The sequence below is a fragment of the Aphelocoma coerulescens genome, chromosome 4A (assembly GCF_041296385.1).
Source record: "Aphelocoma coerulescens isolate FSJ_1873_10779 chromosome 4A, UR_Acoe_1.0, whole genome shotgun sequence".
Lineage (NCBI taxonomy): Eukaryota > Metazoa > Chordata > Aves > Passeriformes > Corvidae > Aphelocoma > Aphelocoma coerulescens.
This window is the reverse complement of record NC_091018.1, coordinates 14,112,321-14,133,531: the sequence shown is the minus strand read 5'-3', so window position 1 is coordinate 14,133,531 and position 21,211 is coordinate 14,112,321. Positions and strand designations below refer to the sequence as shown.

Sequence of the window (21,211 nt, the reverse complement as noted above, 5' to 3'; positions counted from 1 at the left end):
CTACTGTTCATGGAGATAAAGGGTTTGGATCCACCAGTCCTAATCATGGAGCCAGAGTGTGGGTCCAGAGGCCAAATGGCCCGCCCGAGCCAGCTGAAGTAAGAGCTGTAGGCAAAGACAGCACTGTTTGAATCCTGAAAGCTGGGTGAGAAAGATGGGCACGTGTCCCTGCAGCCAAGTGTTCTGTGAGAGAACAAAGAGATGTTACAGGATATTGTTTTGCAGAGCCTGCCAGACCAAATCTCCCTGTTTGCCCCAATGGTCCCTTTGGAAAGTGCTCTGATCCACAGCGCTCGATGTGAAGACTGATGTGCCACTGAGTGACTTCTGCAGACAGAAAGGGACCGCTTAACAGTGAAACTATTGTTGATCTTGTTGATTTAATGTTGTCCTTGTAATCGGAGCACTGGTTGGCTAAATTGATTTCTAACGGCAGGAGCAGAGATAGGGAACTCATTTAACCTCAGTAATTGCTGGGTGCGTGGAAGTCCAGAAGGATTCGATGACTGGCCTTGGCTGGCCCATCTGGCCCAACCCAAATGGTGGGTTAGAAACTTGAGCACAGTTCACGATAAAAACAGAGTTCTAGAGCGAGGGTGGCGATCCCCGACCGCTGCATTTTCATAGAAAAGGCATTTCCTACCTAAATCGGATAAAGAGGAATATATGGAGGAAAAAGTGTCTGTGGATGGATGTTGTCTCCTGGAATAGGTTGTATGCACCCACACTGTAAACTGTTCAATTGCACCCAGTATAAAGGGAAATGGAATCAAACTCACGTACAGCTCTTTAATCATGGCTGGGTTAAGCGTTCCTATGAAGATTGTGAAAAGATACCCTTAAAGCACTTCCCGTATGATATTTTGGCTTGTCAACAAAGACTTTCTAATACTTAAATCCAAGATTGTAGTATCAAAAGAATTGTTATGAAGGTTGCAGTTCGTCTCTAGGTCAAAGGACTGATTGAAGTAGTGAGGCCTGAACAACAGGCCCTGACTGAGGCCTGAACAACAGGCTCTGAGCCAAAGTTGACATCTAGATGAACCTTCCAACCAAATGTTCTATTTGTATCTGCTCATTAACGAAGCATTATTAGCAATATGCTCTATGTTCATTGGTGAAACACGGATTTACCTTTCTGTATTTAGAAACTGGACAAGGCCCCATCTGGCCTTGTTTGGGGCTTTAGGATCAAACTCCCTCGGTTCCTCCTTGAGCCCTGGCCAGGCTTTGGGAGAAACCAAACAGGAGAATGAAACCAGATGTTCCCACACTAGCAGTGATGTCAGCTTGTTTGTTCAACGCTGTCAAAGCTGGGCCCTCTCACAGCGAGGTTGAAGCCTCGTTGCCCGCAAAGGTGGATGCACCTGCAGGAATTCCCAGGGTGCGGGAATGGCTCTCCAGTCCTTGGCTGTGACAGCTTCCCCCAGCTGATGTGAGGATGTGGATGATGGCGAGGCCTGAGGGTAACTGGTGCTGTCTCTTTCTTGATTACTGTACGCAATCTTTGGTAGTGATGATTGGGTGCTTTGCTGGGCTTCTCCTTTTGTGATTCTTTGCAGTTTTGCATTCTAATAAATTACACTATTCCTGAACTTGGTGTCTGTGTCTTTGGGGCTGACCCTGCCCACTGGCAAAACAGACACTGAGGGCCCTCGGAGAACCAAAGGTGCCTTGCGACACCGTGGGGCCTCGTGTAACCAAGGGCGCCACAGTGACACCGTGGGGCCCAAAGGAACCAAGGGGCCAGCGTGACACTGCAAGGCCTCGTGGAACCATGGAGAGCATTGTGACACTGAGGGGAGTCTTATAATCAAGGGTCCATTGTTTTCCTCTCCCTGCCCTGGCCCCAGCCCTGCAAAGAAGCCCAGTCCTGTCTGGCCCTGCAGCAGGAACTGGAGGCACTGCAGGTCCGAGACAGTGACTCTGTGTCTGGAATGCTCAGGAGATCCTCAGCTTGGGAAGCTCCTGCAGCCCCAGGGCCCCGCTGCCCAGCACAGCAGCAGAGAGTTGGCTCTGGGGCTCCTCAGGCTGCTCCTGCTGCCATCCCAGGGACAGGGCAGCCTCTTGCCAGGGCTCCTCTGCACACACACGAGCTCCTGCTCTTCTCCTGGCCCATCCCAGCTCCCCACAGAGCCTTTCCCAGGGGAACACGTCTGTGCTGGCCTGAGCAGCCCTTGCTGTAGCCTCTGCCCTGCTGCCCACAGCCCCTGAGCTGGGGGTGCTGCTCTGCAGAGCATGGGGGCTGTGCTGCCCGGGGCCATGGGCTGCCTCTGCTGGGCTGTGCTGCTCAAGCTGGGAGACAGAGCTCTGCAGCTGATGGTGCTCCCTGCACTGACCCCTTCCCACACAGGCTCCGCTGTGGCCATGGAGGGTGCTCAGAGGTGCCTGCCTTGTTCCAGGGCTGGCACATGGGCTGGGGCTGCCCTGGATCCTCCTCTGCAAGTTCCCATAGGGTCAGACGAGTCACTGCCCAGACTCCTTTCCCTGTAGCTGCTGTGTCCCCTGGGGCTGCAGAGCTCTCATGGGTCACAGGAAACATTCAGTCCTTTATCTCTGGGTGAGCTCACCCTCAACAGGCCTGTGCCCACTGAGCTCCACTCACTGCTGATCCCTGGCACACACTGTCCCTGCAGATCCCCTGTGTTCTCCTGGCAGCTCCCAAGTCCCTCCAGAAGAACATTCCCCTGCCATCAGCCCTGGCACAAGCTGCAGAGCCCCAGGAAGGTTCATCACAGACCATTCAGCATCTGGTGGGCACTGGCCACCAACAAGCAAAACCTGAACCACACCTGAGTCTCTTGAAGGCCACACTGGGACCCTGATCTCATCCCACCGAGCCCTGGGAGAACAAGGAACACAGGCAGCCTCTTTAGAGTCTGCTCCTTGGGCCTGTTCCTGACAGTGACTGTGGAGGGAGAGCAAAGCCTTCCTGCAGTTCCTCCTTCAGGAGATGCCCTTTGCTGATGGAACCGCTGTGGCGGAGCCCAGCTGTGTCCCAGCAGTGCCCATGGCCTGTCCCTGCCTGTGACACGCAGCAGGACTCGCACCACCCGGACAGAGCTGTTGGCCTTACACCATCACAGCGGCTCCAAAGGAGAGAGTGGAAGTAATAAGAGAGGAGCTCTGAAAAGACCAAGCTCTGCTGCTCCCTGGCTGTGCTGCTCTGCTGGGACTCTTCCCCCCCACGCCTGCAAAACTGGCCCTGCCCTCCAGCTTCAGGGATGGACTCAACCAAAGGATCTCAAACTGAGACCTTGCTGATGGGTCCTTTCTTTCATGTGAATACACACAGAGCAGACTCCTTATTGACACAGTCCCTGTCAACAGTCACATTCAGCCTGTAAACAGGGAATAAGATGCATAACAAAATCTTTTGGGCACAACATTAACATAGGAGAAGAAAAAAAGCCCCCAAACCACCACCACCAAAACAACCTGAGAAGGCAGGCTGGGCCTCTAATGATTACACTTTAGCCTATGGAGCTGAAAACAGGCAGGTTTGTGCTTCTGGAAAGCATCCAGTCATCATTTTCCTCAGGGCATCCTTGAGCTCCTGGTTCCTCAGGCTGTAGATGAGGGACTTCAGGGCTGGAGGCACCACCGAGTACAGAACTGGCAGTGCCAGGTCCAGGGATGGGGAGGACATGGAGGGGGGCTTCAAGCAGGCAACAAAGCCAGTGCTGAGGAACAGGGAGACCATGGCCAGGTGAGGGAGGCACGTGCAAAAGGCTTTGTGCCATCCCTGCTCAGAGGGGATCCTCAGCACAGCCCTGAAGATCTGCACACAGGAGAAAACAAGGAACACAAATGAACCAAAAGTTAAACAGATGCAAAACACAACAAGCCCGAGTTCCCTGAGGTGGCAGTGTGAGCAGGAGAGCTTGAGGATCTGTGGGATTTCACCCAAGAAGTGGCCCAGGGCACTGCCCTGGCACAGGGGCAAGGAAAAGGTAGTGGCCGTGTGCAGCAGAGCATTGAGAAAGCCACTGGCCCAGGCAGCTGCTGCCATGTGAGCACAAGCTCTGCTGCCCAGGAGGGTCCCGTCTTGCAGGGGTTTGCAGGGGGACACGTAGCGGTCGTAGCACTCGACGGCGGCGAGGAGGGAAAACTCCGCTGAAATGAAAAAGAGAGAGAGAAAGAGAGAAGAAAGAGAAAGAGAAAGAGAAAGAGAAAGAGAAAGAGAAAGAGAAAGAGAAAGAGAAAGAGAAAGAGAAAGAGAAAGAGAAAGAGAAAGAGAAAGAGAAAGAGAAAGAGAAAGAGAAAGAGAAAGAGAAAGAGAAAGAGAAAGAGAAAGAGGCTGTGCAGCACCTCCTGCGTAGGAGGTGGTTCTGGTGTCCCAAAATGGAATTGTGCATGGCTTTGGGGACAGTGGTGCAGATGGAGCCCAGGTCGGTGAGGGCAAGGGTCAGCAGGAAGAAGAACATGGGCGTGTGCAGGTGGTGGCCGCAGGCTACGGCGCTGATGATGAGGCCGCTGCCCAGGAGGGCAGCCAGGGAGATGCCCAGGAAGAGACAGAAGTGCAGGAGCTGCAGCTGCTGCGTGTCTGCGAATGCCAGCAGCAGAAAGGGGCTGATGGAGCTGCTGTTGGACATTTGGCTATGTGTGGACATGGGGACCTGTTCACGGAGAAAAGGCAGTGACAGCTTAAGGGAAACGGCTCTCAGCCAAATCCAAGACATGTCCCACAAATCCTTCTCCTGTCACACACTGACACCTTATGGGGATTCAGAGTGTCGCCACGGAGAACGGCTTTGGCGGGCGTGGGGCCTTGCGAGAGACGAGAGACGGGGCGGGCCGGGGCCGCGTCTGGCAGGAGGCGAGACAAAGAGCAAGAGGCGAGACAAAGAGTAGGATAGTTAACGGGAGATTGGGCGAGGAGATGCTAATCTGTAGCCCTTGGAGATGTAAAACATATAACCTTAGAAGCTGAAGTTTGTAGCTGCTGAACTGTTGGTTTGGAACAGTATATAAAGAGTTGACTCGTGCGATCAAATTTGGCTTTGCATGCGGCCGGCGAAGTCCGTGTTCCATCACCGACAACACCCTTCTGTTTTTCTAGCAGATCTTCCTTCAGCTCCAGCCGCAGCCCTGCTTGCTGCTGGCTGCGTGCGACATGAGTTTCAGGGCAATTGCTCCGGGGCTTTTTACAATTCAGCCTTGCTGTGCAGAAGTGGGAGGGGGACAGGGACCTGTCCTGGTGTTACACTTTGAAACCCCAGCTAACACAAGGGCACTCCCAGGGCCCAAGAACAGGAACGGCAAAAGCTGTTAAAGTGTTCTAGAGGTTTTTATAGCTCCTCTTCATCTCCCCGGCTGACTGGTTTTGGATGTCAGAAACACTCAGCATTGCTGCTGCCCTCGGGGAGAATAGAGCGAGTTCTGTGAGGCAAGGTGGTGAGTGGAGAGTGAGGGGAGGTGGTCTGTCACTCTGTCCTGTTCCAAGATCCTCTGGGCTTTCACCCTTGTCAGACAGAGGATAATCACCCTCCCATATTTCCCTTAGAAACCATCCCAACACTGCTGAGAGCAGATGGATCCACCACAGCCCATCAAATGTCCATCCCCTTCTCGAGGTCTCAGCCCCACATTGGTAGCCAAATACACACATGGCTCATTTCACCAACCCAACAGCACTTTCGCCATCATAAAACTTTTGTGTCTCACTGTGGGGCTTTCAGGTAACACAAAGATGCTACACGACCTGTTTGCGTCCTGGAGGGAAGCTCAGAGCTTAGGGGGAATCCTCAAGAAGAAAGCCAATTGTCCTAATGATGGCATTGGATGTAGGGAGATTGAGCTCCTTCCCTGGCTGCATTGCCCACAGCCGGGCACTGGGGACAGCGTCACCCTGAGCCAGCTGAGCCAGCTGTGCCCCCTCCCAGAGCCCCCCAGTGCCAGGCAGATGCTCCCGGCCCTGTGCTCTGCAGAGGGAACTGGGCCCGGGACTGCAGAGCTGCCCCACAGCTCTGCTGCAGCTCTGCCTGCACAGGAGGGGCTTCACGCCTTGGACCCCCGGCCCTGAGGGCAGAGGCTTGGCGGAGGGAGAGAGGAGGGGAGGGGGCTTGTTCGGAGGGGGCTTGTTCAGAGGGAGGGGCTGCACTCGAGGGCATCCTGTGGAGGTCTCTAAGCTCTCCGTGCCACAACATTTCTGCCTTTTGTTTTCTCTCATTGCCCGATCTTCTCTCTGCTTGCTGAAGATCTTCCTCCTGGAGGTGTTTCCCTGTGCCTGATCTCTTCCTGCCAGCACTCACAGACCCCATATCTCTGGGCACTCTCCTTGGCCCTACAGAAACCTGCCTGTTTGCAGGGCACTGGCTGGGGACAGGTTCTGCTTGCAGGTGGGAGAAAGGACAGGTCAGACTAAGCCTGGCGGGTCCAGCAAAGGTGATGCCGGTGCTGTGCGTGGGCAGAGGAGTGGCTTGAAAGCACTTTAGGAAACTCCTGCAGAGCACTCAAGTTACACTTCCGATGCCTCAGGGACTCTTAAAAATGAAGAATTCCTTTATCACTTCCCCCCCTCCCATTCCCCAAGAGTAGGAAAGGGAAAACAGTCTCAGGAAATTTCATCCTTATAGAAAGGATTGTCTTGGAAATATTACTGGACTGAGCTGAAGCCCTGAGCATGTCCTCATGTTCTACACCAGGGATACTCAGAGAATGTACTTCCTGAATCCACAGTCAGTGGTATGTTCCAGCTTGAGGAGATCATTTCAGGAACTGCAGCTGCATTGTCCTGCAGCCAGAGGCTTCCTGTGTCAAGGGCTGGGAATGATTCTCCCCCGGTCACTTCTCAGCATCTTCCCAGCCCTAACTGATGGAACCCCTCTGTGCCTCTGTGCTGTGCCCGGGCTGGCTGCAGGCAGTGCCCCAGCCGCCGCAAAGGCAGATCCTGTCCCTCCCTCATTGCTCGGGACTCTTCCCGGGGCACTGGGATGTGGGCATGTGCAATGCCAAGGGCAGGACCATGGGGTGGCCCCTGCCATGCTGCTGAGCAGGAAAAAAGAGGCAATGAGGCCCCAGGGCTGCAAGGGTCACTTATCTCCCAACTGGCCTCAGGGGCAGGGACAGCAGCCCTGGCCAAAGTGCTGCAGAAGTTGCCTCTGTCAGGGCCTTTCAGCTTCTGCACATCCCTCTGCCCTCTCCGGCCCAGGCTGTCCTACAGTGTCCGTGCCCTGTGTCTCTGTCCCTGCAGGCTGTCGTCATCCCCCCGGCTGCCCCACCTCACCGGCCCCTTCCTTTGCTGATGGCTCTGCGTCCTGCCTGGCTCTGCCTTGGCACACAAAGCCTTGGGCTGCTCCAGACTTCTTCTGGGGGACACGTGGCACCACAGCACTGCCCTGGGAGAGAAATTCCTTTCTCCTTCTGTCCAGTCTGGACCTCCCCAGCTGCCCTTTGCATTAATTCTTTCTTTTGCCGGCTCTTCTCTACTATGTCAAAAGGATCCACCATCTCTGAAACCACCCTTCAAGCCCTCCCAGGACTCTCCTCCACTGTCCTCAGACTCCACTCCACTGAGCACAGAGCCCCTTTGTCCCTATGTAGTGATCATGTGCTTGAGGCCACGGGCACCTGGACAAGAAGGTCGGTTCTTTTCTACAGGAAGGAAACCACAGAAGCCCAGTCTTTTGAAGGCAGATGAGAGGCAGCCACCAGAGGCCAAGGCAAGCCAGACCTGTCTGTCCTTGCAGCTTCTGTCTGAAAGCAACCCTTGGACATATGGGGAGTTTTGGAGGTGGAGTTCCATTTCAGCTGTGGGTGCCTGGACCGGAATGACAGCTCTTCTCCCCAGGAAGGAAAGGGCAGAGCCCCAGTGTTTCAAAGGCTGATTAGCAGTGGCTCAAGGAGGCCAAGGCCAGCCAGACCTGTTTGTCTGGGCAGCTTTTGTCTTGGAGCGATCCTTGGATAGAGGGAATTTGGGAGGCCAAATCCCAGTTTTGTCCATGGACGTCTGGCCAAGAAGGACAGTTCTTTCCCATTGGCAGAAAAGTGAGGAGCCCCAGTGTTTCAAAGGCAGATGAGAGCTGGCCCTCAGGAATCCAAGGGAAGCTGGACATTCCTGGCAGCTTTTGTCTGGGAGCTATTCCTTGGCTAGATGGAATTTCAGAGGTGAATTCCCAGTTTTGGCCATGGATGGCTGGACTTGAAAGATGGTTTTTTCCATGGGAAGAAAAGCACAGCCCCCCCGTGTTTTGAAGGCAGATGAGAGGTGGCCCCTAAGAGGCCCATTGGTTTCATGAGGTCACAGAGTGTCACAGTGGTCTCCATGATTCCATAAGGTCCTGCCGTGTCACAATGGCTCCTTGGTTCTATTGGGCTCCCCAGGATCACAATGGCCCCTTGGTTCCACAAGGCCTGGCTGTGTCACACTGGCCCTTTGCTTCCATGAGACCTTGCAGTGTCACAATGGTTTCCTTGGTTCTATGAGGCCCTGTGGTGTCACAATGGCCCCTTGATTCCATTGGGCCTCTTACTGTTACATAGTTCTTAGTTCCGTGACGCCCTGTAGTGTCACAGTGGTCTCCTTGGCTCCATGGTGCCACGCAGTGTCACAAGGGCCCCTTGGTTCTATGAGGCCTGGCTGTGTCACAATGGCCCCTGGCTCCCATGAGGCCCTGTGATGTCACAATGGTCTCACTGGTTCCACGAGGCCCTGCAGTTCCACAATGGCCCTTCGGTGTCACAAGGCCTTTGAAGTGTCATAATAGTCTCAGCGGGTTCCCCCGCTGGTTCACAATGGCCTCCTTGGTTCCATGATGCCCCGTAGCGTAACAATGGTATGCTTGCTTCCACACAGTCAGAATGGCCCCGTGGCCTCATGGAGCCCCACAGTGTCACTGCGATCCCCTTGATTCCACGAGGCCCTGCCGTGCTACAATGACCCCTTGGTTATACGAGGCCCTGCAGTGTCACAATGGCCCCTTGGTTCTGAAGTGTGCAAGAGCCTAATAATAGGAGAAAGGCTCCAAAAAATGCTTTGTCATTATCACTGCTCAACACCGGAAAGGCTTCAAAAGCGCTTCGTCATTATGGCTGCTTATCCTAATCACTTTTGAACGCCTGGAAACTACGTGCCGTACGGGCCGTGCATAGCCCGCCTTGAGGCCCATAAAAAGGAAGGCAAAACTGGCGCAAAATGTGGAGGCGAAAGCGAAAGGTAGAATCCCTGCCCTTTGCCTTTCCCCACACCACCACCATCGCCAGCCACGAGACACCCTGAGGCCTCCGGGAGCCGACGCCGCCCGCCTGGGGAGAACCCCCCCAGTCCTTCACCCCTGGACTGAAATCCCGAGTGAGTTGTGCAACCCCTACCCCTGCTCCTTCGTCCCAGGCGGACCGAGGTTCAGCTGCAAGCATGGAGCCTGCATCTCGGAGGATGGGCTGCCGCTTTCCAGCCAAACTGCTCCAGAGATGGGAAGAGGCAGATAAGACCCTTCAAACAGCAGCAAAAAAAAAGGCAAAAACTTCTCCACTTCCCCCACCCTGTCTCAGCAGCAACAAAGGTAGCACAGTGTGGTGGTGACTTATCCTATGCTTTTAGAGTAACCTTGGCTTTTTCTAACTTTTCTCTACTTTTCTCCTTTCTCTTTGCCTCTCTTACCATTAGATAAACAGATATCCATTTTTTTGGCACCAACATTTAATCTCGTTTGGTTTTAATCTCATCTTTGGGAATATTTGGAACCTTCAAAGTTCTTTCCTTTTTATACTCAGAGATTTCATTTTCTTTGCCCTTCTGGGTGTAAATCAGATAGTAACAAAGTGTCATAATGGTCTCCACGGTTCCATGAGGCCCCACAATGTCACAATGGACTTTTGGTTCCATGAACTTTCGTACTGTCAGCAACAGTCTCCTTGGGTCCGCAGTGTCACAATGGACCCTTGGCTCCATGAGGTTCAGTAGCGTAACATGGACGCCTTGATTCCATGAGGTTGTGTAGTGTCACAATGATCTCCTTGGTTCTGCGGCCCTGCTGTGTAACAATGGGCCTGTGGTTCCATGAAGTTCTGTACTGCCAACCATGATCTCCTTGCTTGCACAGTCTCCTAACTGACCCTTGGTTCCATGAGGTGCCTGGCCTCCAACAGCCTCTAAGAGACCCTTATGGCCCCTCAAGGCCCCTCACAGCCCCTCATGACCCCTCAATGCCCCTCACAGCTCCCCAGGGCCCCTCGTGGCAGCTCACAGTCCCTCACAGTCCCTCACAGTTCATGGCCCCTCATGACCCTTCACAGCCCCTAACAATCTCTCATGGCCCCTCACAGCACCTCATGGCCCCTCACGGCCCCTCACGGCCCCTCACGACTCCTCATGACCCTTCACAGCCCCTAACAAACCCTCATGGCGCCTCACAGCCCTTCACAGCCCCTCAGGGCCTCTCACAGCCCAAGGCGTGGGACTCCTCCCGAAGGAGAAGAGATCGGGCTCTGCTTGTTCTCCTTTTATTTTGGTCACTTCACAGTGATGAGTAAAGGAAGGCTGAAATGGAGCCTTTCCCCAGCATTTCCCTCTTGGATAATCGCGGGGCTGAAGCTCTGTGCTGGTGCTGGCACTGGCCCAAGTGTGAACATCGCTGCAGCCCCCCACAGCCTTTGCTGTCCCCCGTGTCCATTCCCTGTCCCTGAGACCTGCCCAGCTCTGGCAGCAGCAGGAGCCACCGCGCAGTGGGCCCTGTACCGGCACAGCCGGGGCTCCCGGCCAAGAGCAGCAGCAGCGCCAGCCCCTTCCCACCTGCTTGTGCCTCGGCTTCCCAAGAGGTTTTTCCCGGTGAATTTCTGGAGTAGAGACACAATCAGCCACAAACAGACCTGATTCCTCAGAGCCCAGCTGTGCTGCCCTGATGCAACCTTCCGAGAAAGAAAGGATCGGGTTCCAGCACTGTTCCCAGCACAGTTTCACTCGTCCTCAGGGGACAGCAGGAGGCTTTTCTTGCGTTTGCCTTGGGAATGACAGATCATGGCTGCTCTTCCCCCTCTTCTGGTTGCCACTTGAATTTTATCTGAAAAACTGCAATTGCCTCTTTTGATCGGTGCTAGCCACAGTACTTTTCTGATGGGGAATTCAGATGTTTTGTTGCAGGCATCCTGATTAGCAGATCTTGAAATGTTCACAGGTCTATAAGCAAAAAGTCAAGGAGAATGAAAGCCATACAGGCCACATTCACAGCGCTCAAACACAGCCCTGTTGCTGGTGCTCTTGAAATAGAATCAGCTGACAGAGGCCAGCACAGAAATTGCCTCTGGAGTGTGGAATGAAATGAAAAAATCCACTGGGAGAAAGAGGAAGCAGAACTTCTGCACTCGCTTCATTGCTTCTTCCCAGCAGCAGGAGACGTGGATGTCCAGAGGTACGTCCCGCTGCTGCTGACCACAGTGAGAGCACAGCCTGCTGCCCAGTCCCAGCGGGAACCCGAGCCCAGCCCGGGGAGCTCCCGCAGCGTCGGCAGCTCAGCGGACGCGCTGCCAGGGCCGCAGCCCCGGGAACGCGCCCGCCCATTGTGGGGCAGCGGCGCAGGCCCAATGTCCTGCGGCCCAAACTTGCTGCTGCTGCTGCTGCTGCTGCTGCCACGCAAGGCCCATCCTTCTCCCCCTCCTCCTCTCCCAGCACGGCGCAAATTGCACCTCGCGGGATGCTTCCCCGGAGGCTGCTCAGGCGCCCCGCTCCTCTTTCCACCTGAGCGTCGCTGCGGAGGAATCTTTGGCGCGCTTCCGTAAGCCCGGGCCTCTCGCTTCGTGCTGAATCGGGGATGCAAATGGCCTTGTTAAGAAAGTCAAAAGCCAAGGGAACGGATTAGGAATTATTCGAAAAAACTACCCTTCTTCCAGGCAAGGTACACCAAGTCATTTCCCGCATTTCTCCTTTGCACATTCTTTCAGTCGTCTGCTCGGAGAGCTCCAGCTTCTTCTGGTGCTTCCTGTGAACCGATTGTACTCTTGATTTGCGCACCAACGCACCAGACGTGCAAGCATCTACGCTGAACTCAGAAACCAACTGCCTCTGTCAGACCATTTTCACAGTCCAGGTCACTTGCAAGATGTCCACTGAGAGCTTGGAAGGATTAGCCCCCAGCTCTCCACTTCTGGCTGCAGGCTCCGGACATTCTTCCTCTCCATTCAGCCAGCCTAACAATCGCTGCTACCCCCTCCTCCTGTTTCCTTAGCCTAGAACAGTAACGACGAAAACCTTACCCACGGCACAACTCGCTAGTCCACCAGGAGGAGAAAGGACAAGTTGTCAAGCTCTCAAAACCTTGGTCCTGCTTTGCTGCAAGAGTCGTGCTGCACGCACAGTGTGGCAAGCCAAGAGAAGCTGCATGTGATGGCACATCTTGGGACAGGAGCTCCAGCTAGGTCTCCAGGAAAGGGTCTTGAAAAGAGCAAACATCACTGTGGACAAGATTCTTGCAAAAGCAAAACAGCTTCCCAGAAGGGACACGCAAAGGGAAAGAAACAACCCAAGATGTTCCCGTATACTATGAATTGCTTCCCTTCTATGCTCCCCTTTTCTGTCTTGCACTAGTTCTACCTCACAGTCATTGCAAACTGATCTTACCTCAAACACCTAGGACTTAGCAAGTTTGAGACACTCTACAATACCAAGAGCTACACACAGTTTGCCTTCTCCCTGTTTGGCTTTGGAAGCAATGCTGGAGACACCAGAAGCCTGCCAAGGGAAGATTTTAGAGCCCAGTGCCTTGCTCGGCTCTGGCTTCTAGAGACAGGGCATGTGCTCCCCTAGGACTGCACCCTCAGCAGTGACAATAGACAGCAGCAGCAACAAAGGTGATTCCCATGACACTGTCGCAGGGCTCAAGACTCCGTGTCTTGGCTTCACATGGCAAAGCTCACTGTCTGTTTGGACAGACTCAGCATCCAAACTAGTCTGCTTTTCTACCTGTGTCAATGAACAGCAGGAGAAGGAAACCAGCCAGCAGTTTCTTTGCAGAGAGGGCCTTTGCTCCAGGCTGAAAGTGCTGGATTGGCAGGGAGGAGGCAAACAGCTGAGAGCTTAGCTGCTCTATTGGACCGGCATCAGAACTCAGCAAAAAGAGTGTTTCCATTCTTTTATTTGAAGCCTCCTATCGGCAGTCTCCGATTTTCACCTGCAACCGGACAAGAAAACAGCAACAGCCCTGGCGACGAGGGCACCGCGCCGGGCACGGCCCCGCCGCTCCCACTGCCCACGCCGAGCGGCCGGGGAGCAGCGCTGCACCCCGCAGGGGCTGCACGTCTCCCTCCTCACGTCCTGCTCTGCCCTCCCACGGGGCTGCCTCTGCCTGGCGCTGGCAGGCTCCTCATTCAGCACTTTGCTCTGCTCCAGGCGAAAAGTGCGGACAGCGCTTTGGTTGCTCTTGCTCTTGTGAGCAAGAGACCGCGGCGCGGGGCGAGCCAGCAGCAGGGGCAAGTTGCAAGACTGCCGCAAGGAAGAGTTACAATCTGGTGAAGAAGAAGCTAAACAAGATGGTGCGTTTGGCGCGGCTGCGGGAGGAAGAGATGCTCCGTGACTCCGCTTCGGCCCCGGAGCGGCCCGTGCTGGCGCGGGGCGCGCGGGGCTCGGCCGCGGGGCGCGCGGGGCAAAAACGGACACCCGGGCAACAGACACACGGACACGCGGACCAACGCTCCCAGCGCTTCAGCGGCAGCGGCGGCAGCAGCAGCAGCGGCAGCAGCGGCAGCAGCAGAAGAGCAACACGAAAGCAGCGGTTCTCCAGACCCTCTGCGTTCCTTCTCCTGTTCCTCCTCTCCTTCTCCCAGTGTCCCGCATCCCCTGTCCCGCTCTCCCTTCACTGCTCCACCCCCTCCGCCCCTTCCGCGGCCTCCCTCTCCCCATGCCAGGCCGGGCCATGCGCCCGGCCCTCCCGCGGCGCCGGGCGGGGCTGCGCCCTCCCCGCCCCCGGGCGTCCCGCCGCGGTCTCGCCTCCGCCCGGCTCTTGGCGTACTGGCGGTGGCGCTGCTGGGCGGGCATCAGTGCCTGCCTCTTGGGCAGCACTGTCAGCCTCTGGCTCCGGCTGGCCCGACTCCGGCCCCGGCCCCGGCCCCGGCCCCGGCCCCGGCCCCGGCCCCGGCCCCGGCCCCGGCCCCGGCTCCTCCCGGGACCCGCCGAGGACACAGACGGCGCGGCCGCTCCCGCCGCGTCCGCCGCGTCTTCCCCGGTCCGAGCTCTTCCGCTCGGCAGCGCGGCCCCCGCCCCCGAGCCGCCGGTGTCCCCTTCGAAAGAGGCAGCATCTGGGGATACCCGGCCCGGGGCGGTTGAGGAGCGCCCGGCGGCCGTTTCTGGAGCCGGGCCGAGCGCTGACAGCCGCGTCTCGCCGGCAGGGAATGCGCAGCAGGGCCTGAGGGAGCGCTACGTGGTGGGTTCGCTGCTGGGGCGCGGCGGCTTCGGCAGCGTCTTCGCGGCGACGCGGCTCTCGGACGGCGCCCCGGTGAGTGGCGGGGCCGGCGGCGGGCGCAGGAGGAGGGGGGCGGAGGAGGGCGCAGGAGAAGGAGGATGGGGCTCGGCAGGGCGGGCGGCGAGCTCAGCCCGCTGCTCCCCTTGGCTTGCAGGTGGCCATCAAACGGGTGCCACGGAACCGCATCCGTCATTGGGGCGAGCTGGTGAGTGAGCGGCGGTGGGGGCATGGGGGTGGTGGGCAGCGGGAGAAGCCGGGGCGTGACGGGCGGGGATAAGCCGAGGCCCGGGAGGGTGGAAGGCGCCAGGACGCCTCGGGGGAGAGGGGGCGTGGGGGCAGCGGAGGGCGCAGAGCATCCCGGGCTGGGCGAGGGCTTCCCGAGCCCTGGCACGGCATCAGCCCCACTGACGGCATCGTGCTCCTCCCGCAGCCCAACGGCACCAGCGCACCACTCGAGGTCGTGCTGCTGGACAAGGTGTCCACCGGCTTCCCTGGTGTGGTGCAGCTCCTCGAGTGGCTCGCGCTCCCCAACAACGTGGTGCTGGTGATGGAGCGGCCGGAGCACTCTCAGGACCTGCGTCATTTCATTCGAGCGCGGGGCTTCCTGTCAGAGGAGGTGGCACGGAAGCTGTTCCGCCAGGTCCTGGAGGCCGTGCGGCACTGCACCAGCTGCGGGGTCCTTCACAGGGACGTGAAACCAGAGAACATCCTGGTTGACCTGGCCACCGGCCAGGCCAAATTGATTGACTTTGGCTGCGGCACCTACCTGCAAGACACAGCCTACACCCGCTTTGCAGGTGAGTCCTCGCCGGGGTAGGCTCCCGGTGCCGGCATCTCGCGGCCCAACCTGGCTGTGGCAGCGGGGATTCTCCCTTTTGATGCCAGTCATGGGACCGAGTTTTCAGCCCAGTTGCTTTTGAGTGCGGGTGGCCGGGGGGCCATCTTCCAGCCCTGCTGGCAGCCTTCGCCAGCCACTCTGCCCAGGACTGGCGCTGGGGCTGGGGCAGCCAGCGTGACAAAAACACAGCCGTGGGTGGGGGTAGCAGAGGGCGGGGGCCAGAAGCTGTGCACCCGCCGGTTTGGTGTGCAGGCAAGAAACGGCTCGGACTGCTCAGCTCGCCTTGTTTGCCTTGGCTTCAGAATGTTTTTTTGGGGCAATGCAGGCAGGGAGGGTGAAGGCATGGTTTTTCCCCCCCCCCGGCACTGAGCGGGTTTTCCCTTTGCGTGGAATGCTCGGGCCTTGCCAGGGCTTCCGCTGCCCTCTTGTGACACCGGTGGCTTCTTTTACAACCCACAGTTTGTCCACAAGTCACAGGCGCTGGCGAGAGGGCAGCGGGTCATGCCGCGTGCCACTGGTGCGGCCCCCGCGTGCCCAGGGATGCTGGGGCGAGGCTCCGGGAGCAGGCAGCATCCCGCGAATGAACTGCCTCTCTATTCCGTAGGAACACCAGCGTACAGCCCCCCAGAATGGACCCATTTTGGCTGGTACTACGGCGAGGCAGCTACCGTCTGGTCCCTGGGCATCGTGCTGCACCAGATGGTCTGCGGGCGGCACCCGTTCCCGAAGGGCCGGAACATCAGCTGGGGCCAGCTGTCGCTCCCAGAACGGCTCTCTCAAGGTGGATGCTCATCTCTGCGGCACGGGGGGGAATAGCAGTACTGGGAGACAGCAGCGGGCTCATGAGCATCCCGCTCTGGCAGCTGCCGAGGAGGTGGCACATGCCCCGCTCTCCTGCTCTCCTCCAAAACAAAGAATGGATGGGAAAGTTCGGGCACAGCTCGGAGCCCCCATGGCATGGCCTGGGCATGGCAATAGTGGGGCAAAGCGGACAGGAGCCTTCTGCAACTGACCGGCGCTTTCTGGTTTCTCCCCGCAGAGTGCAAGGAATTGATCAGAGGGTGTCTGTCCCTGCACTCCTTGGACAGGCCCTCATTAGAAGACCTGTCGTGTGATCCTTGGCTGCAGGATATTCAGCGTCCATAGAAGAAGGGAGAGAGCCACAGGCACACTTTGATCCAGGGAGCCGGTAAGTTACAGCTCCACAGGTGCCTTGGCCAGAAGAAGCCAAGAAACGCAGGCTTTTTTGCCCTGCCTGTATGGCTGCGCAGGGGTCGTCAGATGGGGACACGCAGCCCTTGTGCTGGCGCTGAGCTGCTCTTCCCAGCACTGGTGGCCGCCGTGCAAGCTGCTTTTGCTTGTCCTGCTTCACTGACAGCCGGGGCCCTGGGCGGGGCACTGACAGCCTGCTCTCAGCCGCAGGGAAGAAGGAGCCCCTGGAGAAGCTGTACTCCTGCTGCTGCTGGAGACGTGGAGGACGATGTCAAGGACGGCAAGCTCTTCCTCGACCTGGCCACCGGCAAGCTGAAGATGATGGGCTTTGATTCTGGCACCTTCTTCAAAGCCAGGCTCCACAGCGAATTTACAGATGAGTCCACACGCAGGGGGATGCTCCCAGATTTGGGCATTGCACGGCCTGGCCAGGAAGCAAAGGTTCCCCCCTTTGCTGGGGCGGATGCAACTAATTCTTCAGCCGGCTGCCAAGCTGCTTTTCGGCAGGGCGGGCGGGATGGGCTGGGGTGCTTAGGAAATGGGAGCCGGCCCCTGGCCCTGCCAACAGCCCCCACCACCCACTGTTCCCCGGGCTGGGGCTGGGGCTGGGGCAGCCAGCCCGACACAAACAAGCCCCCATGGCAGGAGCAGAGGTGGCACTCCAGGAGCTGTGCACGGGCTGCTTTGTTTTGCAGGAAAGGAGGGGCTTGGGCTGCTCCACTCCGCTTGTTTGCTTTGGGCTCGCTGTGCCTGTTGGGGGGCAGTGCGGGGGGGAAGGGAGAAAGCGTGGGCTTCCCTCGCCTGTGGGTGGGTTTTTCCCCAGCATGTAGGGAAGGTTGGGCCTTCCTCAGGCCCCCGACAGAGAGAAGACTTTTTCCCTTTTTTCTTGTTTCTCCTTTTTGTCTGTAATCCCTTTTCATTAATTTGTTGTTTGTTTTTCTTAAAGGAAGCGTTGTAGGTGGTGTCCAGCCTGGATCGGGAAGTGCTTGGGACCAGCTGCGGCGTGGATGGGACGGGGCCTTGGAGAAGACCGAGGACATCGCTTGGGAGCAGCTTTTCTTCCGGCGGCGGGTGGCGTGCGGTGGGTCCCCGTCTTCTTGGCACGGGTGGGATAAGGGCTTTTGGGAGATGGCAGCGAGCACAGGAGCATCCCGCTCTGGGCAGCTGCTGAGGAGGTGGATCTGCCACGGCTGGCTGCGGGCGGTGGCACGTGTCCTGCCATCCTGCTCTCCTGCCAAAGGCAGCAGTGACGGGCGGCTTCGGGCACCGCTCTGAGCACAGCCAGCACGGCCTGGGCACCGAGGGCGGCTGGGACAAGGGGGACAGCAGCCTTCAAGTGATGGGCGGTTTCTGCTTTCTCTCCTTGCAGCCGGGCTCTGTGGATGCTGAGGCTGCTCTGGGCTCCGCCAGGGCTCTGCTGCGGCTCAGCACCGGGCCGGAAGAAGCCAAAGAAGAACCCGGTGTCAGCCGCAGCAGAGACGTGCTCGAGCATTTCAGCAACGCAGCTCAAGCCTGCAGAGTGCACGCCTCCAGGGGAAAACATGACACCCCCCCCGCCCTAAAATAAACTTGTTCAATAACTTGTGAAATGAAATCAATCTGCGATGACCCCAAATGACATTTCTCAGCTTGCTCAAGCTTTAGCTCAGCCCTTCTCTGAACAGTTCTCTGCCCCACCTGCCTTTTACTTCACAAGTGCTCCCTCTTTTCCCCCAGTGAGCTGCCAGCTCAGGGCAGTCTCTGTCGCACTGTAGCCTTCCTTGATGCCTTTGACCACGGGGAGGAGCGAGCCCCAGGTTTAGGGACTCATCCTGTCACTGGCAGAAGAACAGCAATGTCTCAGAGGTCCGGTGAGACCTGAGTGTCATTCAAGAGCTGCCCTCCAGGCCTCAGCTCTCCTCACTGTTCACTTCCCACTGCCACTTTTCCTCGTCCTTCCAGCAGGATGAGCTCTGTGAATGCCCTTGACCCTCCCCACTCCTGCCAGCCCAGCCACCCAGCTCAGTTTGGCTTAAGCTGAAGCTTCTTTGTCTCCTCTGGCACGCCAGTGCAGTTCCCTCTGCGGGAGCAGCAGCCCCAGAGCACAGCAGGCAACAGCGCAGGCCGCACCTGCACCGGCTCCCCTCCACGCGTGGCTGGGCTCTTGGTGGCAACTAAATGCTCCCTGTTTGCAGCTGTCACTGGAGGATGGCCCCAGGGCAGAGCCCAGCCGGGCTCCCAATGCATCCCCCGGAGCTTGGGGCAGACAGTGGTCCCAGAGCTGAGGTTAATGGTGCGCAGCCGGCGCTGTGGCTCGCAGTCAGTGTTTGCAAGTGTTGCGTTCTCACCTCCTGCAACTTGTGGGGAAAATGAGCTGTGCGGCCGGGCCAGCACTGCCCCTCTGGGCAGTGCCAAGGCTGAAGGTCTTTGCTGTTGCAGAGGAGCCGGCATTGAGCCTTAGCAGGGCCTGCCGGGTGTGGAGCCGGATCTCGCCTGCTGTCCGGGGCTCGCTGCCCGCCAACCGCCCCCACCCGCCGCGCTCCCTTCTACAGGGACGGAAGGCTCTGTCTGCACAAGGGTTCCCATAATGTCTTTGTACCCGTGGCTGCGGAACGAACACGGAGAGTGAAAGTGTCAGTCCCGTTGCTTGCACATTCCTTCCTTTAGATACAAGGCACAGATCTCTTAAAAGGATAGGCAGGGATAGAGATTTCCCACATAGCCCTCTTTGGCGTTACTCACCTTGTAAGCTGGCGTCAGGAGCATTTTTTGCCCGGCTCTGTGTGAGTAGGTGTCCAAGAGCTGAAGAGAGCAGCATTTAGAAGCAGTTTCAAGATTTCTAGGCAGGAAGTGGAGCTGACAAGCATCTGTGGAACTCACCGTATTCATCGGGAGGGGCTGCTGGTTCTTTAGGAATATGGCACAATGGAGACACGAGGCCTGGAAAAATCCCAGCTCTCTGTGCATTTGTGCAAAAGGGGGAAGCAGCAGAAAGACTTTGTGTCTGCTTGTCCAAGGTCCAAGGAGCTGGGGTGGCAAAGGGTGGCCTGGGCTGGTGGCAGGTGAAGTCCTGTTTCATGTCATCATAGAGTGGCACAGGACAAAGCTAAAAGCACCCGCAGCCACACTGATGAAGTCTTTCTGATGCTGCACATCCTATAGGAAAAGCTGCTGTCACACAATCCATTGGTATTTATAACTTTTATTTGCAATACTTTAGGTCCAAGTTTCAAACTGCAATATTTTTACACTCAAGACACGGTCATGCACAATCCATATTTCAATTTCCTATTGCTTCAACCACAATTTAATATTGACAATCAACCCCAAAATCTTTAAAAAAGGATGCTGAGGTCAGTGAGATGGATCCATGCCATCAGCACATTTGCAAAGTAAATAACTTTGTTCTCTTTTTAAAAAGATCAGTTACCTCTTAATCCAAAGTTACAGAAGATTTTTCACTACACATTTGGTTTTTTCTCTTTCATATTTTTTTTTCTTTTTTCTTTCTTTTTTTTTTTTAAGAGATAACTCGTCTTAAAAAAGGATTGTACAGCAAAATGAGATACATTTCTGCTCAACAATGAAAATGTAGGCTCCTCCTGTTTACTTTTGTCTGGATACCCTGAAGAAAAAATCTAGCAGACACTAGCAGATGCGTAAAGTGGTTGCTTTGGGCTAAAGTGGAGTTTAGCACTGGTGACATCCTGACCCAGTCAAGAGTTGCAGAATTCTTCTGCAGATCTCGAACCATGTGCTTGCGGGCACAGCACCTGCAGTGCTGATGCACCAGTGCACGAGAATAACTCTGTTATTCCCCCACCGAATTTGGGCTCTGCCCAAGAAGGAGGTGCTGCAGTCCTTTGCTCCTCGTTGCCGTGTGGAGCAGCTCCCTTCCTGCTGGCTGAGCTGCTCAGGCAGAGCCCGGCAGCTCCTGACACTGAAGGGCTGAGGCCTTTCCCCTGCTGCTGTGCTACAGACGGATTTAGCAGCATTGCTGTACGTGGGGATACACAGCGGGACCAAAAGCAGTTGCCTTTGTAGACCCTAAGCTCAAAGGTGAAAAATCTCAAGAGACGAGGATGGAAGAGACTCGCAGGCTGCCTGTTTGCTGTGCTGCCCCACTTGTGAGCGGCCCAGCTTTGCGTGAGGCAGAGTGAGAACAAGGGGCAGCTCCCTCCCTCCCTCCCAGCCCCGCAGCCAAGGGGCCCCTCCAGTCCTGGGGCTTGGGGCACCATCAGAACCTTGCAAGCAAAGGTTATCTTTGAACTTGCTCATTCATGAAATGCGCATGGTCATTAGCGCTCTGATAGATGTATCCACCCATTAGTGAAACATGGCTTGACCTTTCTGTATTTGGAAGCTGGACAAGGCCATGAAATCTGACATCTGGCCTTGTTTGGGGCTGTATGGTCAAAGTCAACTCCCTTGCTTCCTCCTTGAGCCCTGGCCAGGCTTTGGGAGAAACAAACGGGAGAATGAAACCAGATGTTCCCACACTGGAAGTGCTGTCGGTTTGTTAGTTCAACACTATCAAAGGTGGGCCCTCTCACAGGGAGGTTGGAAGCCTCACCTGTGGGTGGAGGCACCTGCAGGAACTCCCAGTGTCCGGGAATGGCTCTCCAGTCCTTGGCTGTGACAGCTTCCCGCAGCTGATGTGTGGATGTGGGTGACGGTAAAGTCTGAGGGTAACTGCTGCTGTCTCTTTCTTAATCACTACGGGCAATCTTTGGTAGTGATGATTGGGTGCATTGCTGAGCTTCTCCTTTTGTGATTCTTTGCTGCTTTGAAC

The 21,211-nt window shown here is 56.6% G+C and overlaps 1 protein-coding gene and 1 pseudogene across 1 annotated transcript; one reads left to right on the top strand and one right to left on the bottom strand.

Annotated features, from left to right (window-relative positions):
* Positions 1-3,478: 3,478 nt before the first annotated feature.
* On the bottom strand, positions 3,479-4,595 carry LOC138110688 (olfactory receptor 14A16-like; annotated as a pseudogene).
* Positions 4,596-13,829: 9,234 nt separating this feature from the next.
* Positions 13,830-16,411, top strand: LOC138110223 (serine/threonine-protein kinase pim-1-like). The gene is made up of 5 exons (XM_069014929.1): positions 13,830-14,423; positions 14,545-14,595; positions 14,821-15,187; positions 15,833-16,009; positions 16,268-16,411. The coding sequence occupies exons 1-5, from the start codon at positions 13,830-13,832 to the stop codon at positions 16,372-16,374; spliced, it is 1,296 nt and encodes a 431-aa protein (XP_068871030.1). The 3' UTR covers positions 16,375-16,411.
* The last annotated feature ends 4,800 nt before the right edge of the window (positions 16,412-21,211 follow it).

What these genes read in the sequence shown, in the direction of transcription:
- LOC138110223 (XM_069014929.1), top strand. Translation starts at nt 13,830, where the DNA reads ATGCCAGGCCGGGCCATGCGCCCGGCCCTCCCGCGGCGCCGGGCGGGG. An exon ending in TCCGTCATTGGGGCGAGCTG is followed by an intron (nt 14,596 to 14,820) that starts GTGAGTGAGCGG and finishes CTCCTCCCGCAG; the next exon opens with CCCAACGGCACCAGCGCACC. An exon ending in CCCAGAACGGCTCTCTCAAG is followed by an intron (nt 16,010 to 16,267) that starts GTGGATGCTCAT and finishes TTCTCCCCGCAG; the next exon opens with AGTGCAAGGAATTGATCAGA.